This window comes from Chaetomium globosum, genomic scaffold (assembly GCF_000143365.1).
Source record: "Chaetomium globosum CBS 148.51 scaffold_3 genomic scaffold, whole genome shotgun sequence".
Classification (NCBI taxonomy): Eukaryota; Fungi; Ascomycota; class Sordariomycetes; order Sordariales; family Chaetomiaceae; genus Chaetomium; species Chaetomium globosum.
The window spans coordinates 1,776,954-1,784,239 of record NT_165978.1 but is presented as its reverse complement, the minus strand read 5'-3'; the positions used below and the strand labels follow the sequence as shown (position 1 = coordinate 1,784,239).

The 7,286-nt window shown below is 57.2% G+C and overlaps 3 protein-coding genes across 3 annotated transcripts in view; 1 reads left to right on the top strand and 2 right to left on the bottom strand.

Moving 5' to 3' along the window:
• Positions 1–857, bottom strand: part of CHGG_05874 (uncharacterized protein) — a gene marked incomplete at both ends in the record, with an annotated part of 1,682 nt that extends 825 nt beyond the window's left edge. The window contains 3 exons of the mRNA XM_001221968.1: positions 49–360; positions 449–691; positions 741–857. Coding sequence (XP_001221969.1) covers positions 49–360; positions 449–691; positions 741–857 — 672 coding nt within the window. The remainder of the gene's footprint in view (positions 1–48; positions 361–448; positions 692–740) is intronic.
• Positions 858–3,079: 2,222 nt separating this feature from the next.
• Positions 3,080–4,372, bottom strand: CHGG_05873 (uncharacterized protein; the record flags this gene model as incomplete). The annotated part of the gene is made up of 1 exon (XM_001221967.1): positions 3,080–4,372. The coding sequence occupies one exon, from the start codon at positions 4,370–4,372 to the stop codon at positions 3,080–3,082; it is 1,293 nt and encodes a 430-aa protein (XP_001221968.1).
• A 772-nt stretch (positions 4,373–5,144) lies between these two features.
• CHGG_05872 (uncharacterized protein) lies at positions 5,145–7,158 on the top strand (the record flags this gene model as incomplete). Its single annotated transcript, XM_001221966.1, has 4 exons — positions 5,145–5,292; positions 5,481–6,045; positions 6,113–6,795; positions 6,866–7,158. The coding sequence occupies 4 exons, from the start codon at positions 5,145–5,147 to the stop codon at positions 7,156–7,158; spliced, it is 1,689 nt and encodes a 562-aa protein (XP_001221967.1).
• Between the last annotated feature and the right edge of the window lie 128 nt (positions 7,159–7,286).

The following is a 7,286-nucleotide window of genomic DNA, read 5'->3' as shown; positions in this document are numbered from 1 at the left end:
TTCATGGCCTAACCGCCCCAGGCCAGCGCCGGGAAGGAGGATCTTCACTTCCTGCTGGCCTGCATCTGGAAACTGGTCCTTTAGGGCCTGCAGGATACACGGAAAAGCGGCATCTCGTTCGTGGGCGCCAGAGGCTGCCCAGTCCCGGACGAAGTGCTTCAGAGCCTGCGACACGCTGACTCTCTCGGCGGGCCGACCGGCCTTTTTCATAACTCTGACATGCTTGTCCAACTCCTGTTGGCTGACGCCGTAGAAATCCATGGCGTTGCGCACGATGTTGTCGCAGAGCTGCTGATTCTTTTTGAGCAGCTCGGCAACGTCGGCAAACTTTTGGCTGTACTTGACCGTTCGCTCGAGGAGCTTTATCAATTAGCAAAGCCCTTGCTAAACCATGGATCAGCTAAAGAGGGAGCACACCGATTTCTGCTTCCTTGGCACGTGGCTATACAATCCTTTCAACCCGGTTGAGTTCCGCTTGCTGGGTATCAGCGTAGGCGGAGAATCCTCGGAGGGCCTCAAGGAGGCGATGGCGCGCATGGTGTTCGTTCCAGGTGCCGTAGTTTTTGCTTAGTCTTTGGAGCAGCTTCTCCTTTTCTTCAATCTGACGCTGTGTGTCTGATGGTCTCGACGGACGGTCATTCTCCGCGAGGACAACCTCGACTTCGTGGACTTCATAAACGAGATATTGCGGCTGGGGGATGTCAACAGTGGCCGTCATACTTTAGGTCCAAAACACTCACATTAGTGGCGTCAACCCCAACCAGCCCCGAATGGATCTCCGAGTTTGCTTCATCACACAAAGCACGGCCGGCCGAGAGCCAGCAGAGAGCGGCAAGAGTCGGAGCTGATAATCTCATGGCCAAAGGTTCAGCTTAGGGAATGGTTACCGGTCACCGGACGGTTCAATAGCTACAACTCTCCTTTTGAGAGTGGTAACTGGTAATCTACGAAAGCTGAAAAGATGAGAGGCTGGAGTAACCGTCAGGGCGTGGGGGTTGAGAACCTTGATGACCGCCAACCCACCCAACAACCGAATATTGGGAGCAATGCATGTCTTGGCTCGGTCAGGATCGGACTCCCTGACACCTTGCTAGGATCCCGGTTTGAATCAACCCTCACCATCCTGGAATTCGGGTTTGGAGGTCTTCTTGAGTCTGAGTTTGAGACTTTTGAAAAGTGAGGCTAAACCAAGAGGTCTAAGAGACTGAGAGCCAGGGGTGACCAATCGCAACCCCTGAACCCCTGAATAGAGGGCGACCACTTACACGCCGCCACACAATGTCGGGCGTCAATTACGTTGTGGGACCAGAAAATTTGCCACGGAATATGTGTTGTTCCAATACGAAGCCTACAAGTTGAGGTAGAGTCATCATCCAGGTACGCATATGCCGGGGCGCAGGGGCGGGGGTGCCGGTATTTGTACCTGCAGCAAGACATCACGCGACAACAGCCATATTGATTTCATAAGGTCTTCTACAACTGTTTCGAGTCTCTCTTGCTCTTTGATTTTGAGTTTCAAATAGAACCCACTTGTTTCAATATCTTGTACGTCTTAGCCATGGGAAACGGTGTATCACGCGCAGCCTCGCCAGGCCCTAAGGGCTCAATGAAGGCGAACCCACTGGCCCCAACGCCAGAGCCAACTCAGAATAAGGAGTCTTACTCAAGGACCTCGACACTGAAGATGACTCCACCGTCGACATACCAGCCTCTCACACCACCGCCGTCTGGGGATTCGAAACAACAAGATAGCTCAAACGAAATTACCCACGTCAGACCGGCCTCACCACCAGCATCCCCGGATCCACGAAGGTCAACACTATCCCCAACCCTTCTCGACACACCAACACCGAACACCTCGTTCTCAACACCATCCTCCTCATTCTCATTCAGCCACCCAAAACACAGCCTCTCCAGCATCCCCTGCTCCCGCTGCCACTGCCGCATCTCCCACCCCCAACCGAGCTCTCAACGCTCTAAGCCCCAAGCCCCGTCCCCACCCCGCACAATGCGGCCACGGCCTCTGCCACCGCTGCCTACGCGCCGCCCTCATCACCTCCCTCTCAACAGACCCCTTCACACCGGCAGGCTGTCCAGTACAGATATCCCCCCCCCGACCCACCATCACCAACCCAAACCCGACCTCCAGCGCGCCCCCCACAACAACAACAACAACATGCAAAGCCCCCCTCCCCCTACCCACCCTCGGCGCCATCGCCACGCCCGCCGAGTTCCTCGCCTACCGCAACAAGCTGCGCGAGATGCGCACCCCGCCCGACCGCCGCCTGTACTGTCACGACCGGGAAGGGTGCGGCATGTTTCTGGGCGTGCAGAGTGTTATAGGAACGGGGATGGAAGGGGTTGTTGAGAGTGCGCAGGAGGGGGCGTCGCAGGGGATGGGGGAGAGGGGTGTGAGGGTGAGGGTGGCGGCGGTGGTTTGTCCGCTTTGTGGGGGCAGGACGTGTAGTGGGTGTGGGGGGAGGGCGCATCGGTTTAGGGGTGGAATGGGTAGGTTTCTATTTCCTTTTTCTCTTATTCTTTTTTCATTTGGATCACATTTGTATGATGGGTGCGTATACTAATCAGGACAGGGAGTCCGAAAGATAAGCTGGGAAGGAAACGGAGGAGGACAGGGGGTTTGAGGACGGACAAGAGGAGAAAGGGGAGGCAAGTGCACAGAGCAGGGCCTTGTTGTCCACCTGGGATATAAGACAAGGCGCTAGACTGAATTACCGCTTGTGATACCTTACATAGAAGAATGTGTGAAATGATTGTTTTATTCGCACATTTTACACCCTACCACAGGCTCTTTGCCATAAACGTCCGCCTTCACCGTTGCCATCACCGAGCACATCGCTTCTCCACTATTCGTTTGCCTTCTACAATTCTCAACGACAACCACCGTCCGAATGACTTGATTAGTTATTTATTGATTAATTACAGTCTCTCCAAAGCCTGAAGTAAGCACAAAAGTATTGAGCGGAAAATAAGACGTACTTTACACAACTCCCTTATGTGTACAATCGCCCCAAGACGCAAGTAGCCATTCAGCAACAGGCACCGCAGCAGATATGGCCAGTTATTCCCAGACCTGCTCGTACTCCGGTAGACTCCATCCCTCAACGCTCTCGCGGATATTGATCATGTCGGCAATGTTGAGCTTGAAGAAGGACGCAAACCCCGCCATCAAGTTCAAAATACCGATGCTGAATGCCGACCCAGTCATGGTCCACTGAGATTCCGCTCTCTCGGGGATACCTTTCTGTATCCCTTCCATGAATAGCCGGAACTTGTCCTCGTAGTTCTTGAGCGCTACGGCAAGCCCGACCGCCTCGTTGGGCAGACCGCCGCTCACGTACTTGCCGATCTCGCCCGCCAGAATATACGCTCCCACCATGGCCGAAGTCGTGCCCATCCCCGACATGGCCGTCGGACAGTACGCGGCGTCTCCGACCAGGGTGACGTTTCCAGACGACCAGGACGGAAGCTTCACGAGGCCGAGGCGCTCGCAGTAAAAGTCATCGGCCGCCCACATGGCCTTGAGAAAATCATCCGTCATCCACCCCGCCCCCTTGAAGATCCCCTCGAGCACCTCCTTCTCCCCCTTCACATCACCCCGCGGCACCTTGTCGATCCCTTCCGGCCCCGACTTGCACGACAACAAAACCTGGATCTCGTCCGGGCTGTGCCGCCGGGTCATGATGCCGCGATGCTTGGCAGTCAGGTAGGAAGTAGCCAAGAACTCCTCCCCCTCCTTCATCGGCAGCCGCATGGTAAAGTAGGCAATAACCAACCCCGGTATCCGCTGCATGGGATCCGGCGCGCCAGGCCCGAGCATCACCTTCCTCGTGCGCGACCACTGGCCATCCGCCCCAACCACCAAATCAAACGTCTCCGTCCGACCATCCTCAAACCGCACGTCCACCTTTCCCCCCTCCACCTGCTCCAACGCCTCCACCGACGTGCCATACATATACTTGGGCGGCTGTTTCCCGGCCCCCTGCGCCGCATCAAACAACAACCGACACATATCCCCGCGCATCATCTCATACTCGGACGTCAAGCTCTGCTTTTTCCCACTACCCGGCTTGTTCGCGGGGAAATACGCGCGGCGCCGGCCCGACTTGTCCACCATCTGCATGCCCTGCTCCGGGGCCGCCTTGGCGCGGAACCCGGCCTCCAGGCCCATGCGCCGGAGCACCTCGATGCCGCACCCGCGCAGGTCGAGTTGCAGGCCGGTGGCGCGTAGGGACGGGAAGCGCTCGACGACCGTGATGTCGTGGCCTTGCTTGGCGAGCCAGAAGGCGAGCGCGTTGCCGGCGATGCCGCCGCCGCTGATGAGGACGCGGAGGGTGGTGGTTGGGGGGTGCATGGTGGGGTTAGTGGTGTTGGTGGCCGGGTGTTAGTGGTGTTGGTATGTTGGTAACTTGGTTCTGTGTCGGTTCTTGGGGTTGGGTTGTTGGCTTCAGCCTTCCAGTACCTTGATAGGTAACTTCTGAGGGAGGTATCGAATGATTAGGGAGAGTAACTGAGCAAATCCAAAGACTCGAGACCGGAGATACCGGAAGTACGGCTCTCTACTTCAACTTCCAGAAGTTCCAGGACAAAAGGAGCCTATAGGATGGAATATGAGAAAGGAGGGGGGTACGGAAGGTCACACCAATATACGGAGATTCCGGTTTTAAGTACCCAAGTGAGACATCAGACCGGTTGTACGCCGTAGCAGTCATGCAAACGCGTCCCAATAACACCAGTTGCATCACTCCTCGCTGGATCACCGATTTTACTGATCGACGGTCCGACCGCTACCTATTTCAGAAGTTCCGGTGGCGCTCTTTGGGCCCTTGTCTCGGCCGAGACAGGGATGAGACGGACATAAGGACGGGAAATTCATTGTTCTCGGGTATCACAACAATCAACCTCGCATGAAGAGGGGGGAAATCAACCCAGAAAAATGCTGAACTACCAAAGAGAAATCGAGCCCGATCCGACAAGGCTCGGCGACTAGATCGGTGAATTGAGTCATTGACCGACGAAACCCGGACCCTGATCCATCACCCATTGTCCATCGTCCACGTATTACACGGCTGGGACATCAACCCACTTCGGCGAGCTCTTCTGGGTTGCTTCGATGGAACCTCGTCATGGACCTACAGGGGCCACGCGGCCCTCGGCCCCTACGGCAGTCCGACGTCGACGAAGGCCGGCTCTCTCTTGTCAAGAATGTCGTCGTCGCAAGATCAGATGCGACCACAACAACCCTTGCGCAAATTGCATCCGTCATAAAACCAAGTGTTCCTACAGTCCTTTTACCTACTATGAGCCAGGCCCAACTGCGAGCGTCCGCTCGGGCGAGAGCTCCGGAACCCGGAGTCCTCGGCCGACGAGTGCGAGCCCACCACCGGCAGCAGTCCGCCTTGCTCCTCCGACACCACTGTCAGGGGCACAGGGTCTAGGTCAGACAACCAACGTTACGGCAGTGGCCGAGGACGCTTCTTTTCTCATTCCAGTCCAGTCTGCCTCCCAAGACGCGGAGGTGCCATTGCCAAATCAAGGAGGCGACCAGCGCTCGAATCAAAAGGAGCCAAACTTCAGTGATGTCTTGAACCGCATAGAGAAGCTCGAGTCACTCCTGACGGCCCGGAAGCAGACATGGACCGAGAACCCTCCAGCCCTCAATGGGCTGGGTGCACCTAGCACAGAGCGTCGCCAACAAACGCAGGAATGGCAGTCCGTTCTCAACAAGCCGCGAGATTGGGGCCGCTCTCGCTGGGTTGGCGATACCACCGAGTTCGCTGTCGTCATGGGCTGCTACTCGGAGATCGTGGGCAAGGCCAGCAACAATCCCGTCTTCCAGACTCCTGAGGCCTCGGCGCTGATTACCCAGGCTGGCGATGCCCTTCGGGGATGCAAGAACCGAGCCAAGAGTATCAAGATCGCCCGGCCGACTAGAGGTCTGCCGCCTCCTTATGCTTGCCTCGTGCCACCTTCGCTCGAGGTATCAACCCAGATGGCCGAGCTCTATTTCGCATCCTTTGAATCCACGTATGCACTTGACCAGAGCGGCACCCTACTTGCCTATGGTGTTTGAGATGCTGACCTCGCACTTTAGCCATCGAATCCTCCACATTCCCACCTTCTGGGCCGAGTTCCAGGAATATTGGGACCATCCCGACAGCGTCACCGAGGACGCCCGCCACAGAATCCTCCTCGTCATTGGCTTAGGGTCCAGCGTCTACGACCACGGCGATATAGCCGTCGCTCATCGTAACACCGAGTTGGTCCATCAGTGGATCTACGCTGCCGAGACCTGGATATCCGGGCCGCTGGAGAAAGACCGGCTCGACGTCAAGGTGCTGCAGATCCACTGTCTGGCCGTGTTGGCCCGTCAGATCTTCTCTCTCGGCGGAGACACGGTATGGGTGTCGATGGGATCGCTCCTCCACGGAGCCATGCAAATCGGCCTCCACCGCGACCCCAAGCACCTCCCAGCCATGTCGCTGCTGCAGGCCGAGCTCCGCCGCCGCCTGTGGGCAACCATTCTAGATCTAATTGTTCAGTCCTCCTTGGACGCGTGGATGCCGCCGCGCCTCTCGCTCGAGGAGTTCGACACGGAGCTCCCGTCCAGTGACGTGGACGACGAGGAGATGGACGAGACGACCACTACGCTCCCGCTGCACCCGAAGGAGAAATTCACCTCGACCTCCCTTCAGATCGCTCTCCTCGCCTCACTCCCCACGCGTCTGGGGATCGTACAGTTCCTGAACAACCTGAACTCGGATCGGTCCTACCACCGTGCACTGGCCCTGACGGCAGAGCTAACCTCGGCCATCAGCGCCAACAGCACACTTTTTGCCCCCAACAGCAGCAGCAGCAACGGAACCTAGCAGCAACGTGTTCCACCGCAACCTCCTCGACTTCCTAACGCGGCGCTTCCTCATCCCGCTGCACTTTCCGTTCAGCCACCAGGCGCGCGTGAACCCGCTGTTCCACTACTCGCTCAAGGTCAGCCTCGACACGGCCCTGGCGCTGGTCTCGCACCAGCCGGAGGAGGGAAACGACCGGTTTCAGAACCTGTTGTGCATTGCGGGAGGCATGTTCCGAGACGGGATACTGTACGCGACGTCGGGGATCTGCCTGGAGTTACTTTGCGCGTGAGTGTTTTCTTTGCGTCGTACCCCAACCATGCGACTTGTCTTGCATAGGCCCCGATCATTCGCCTATCGTTGATCCCGTGCTCCTTCCCTTCAACCCATGCGAACTCCAAGCCAACCCTGCCGCTCTAC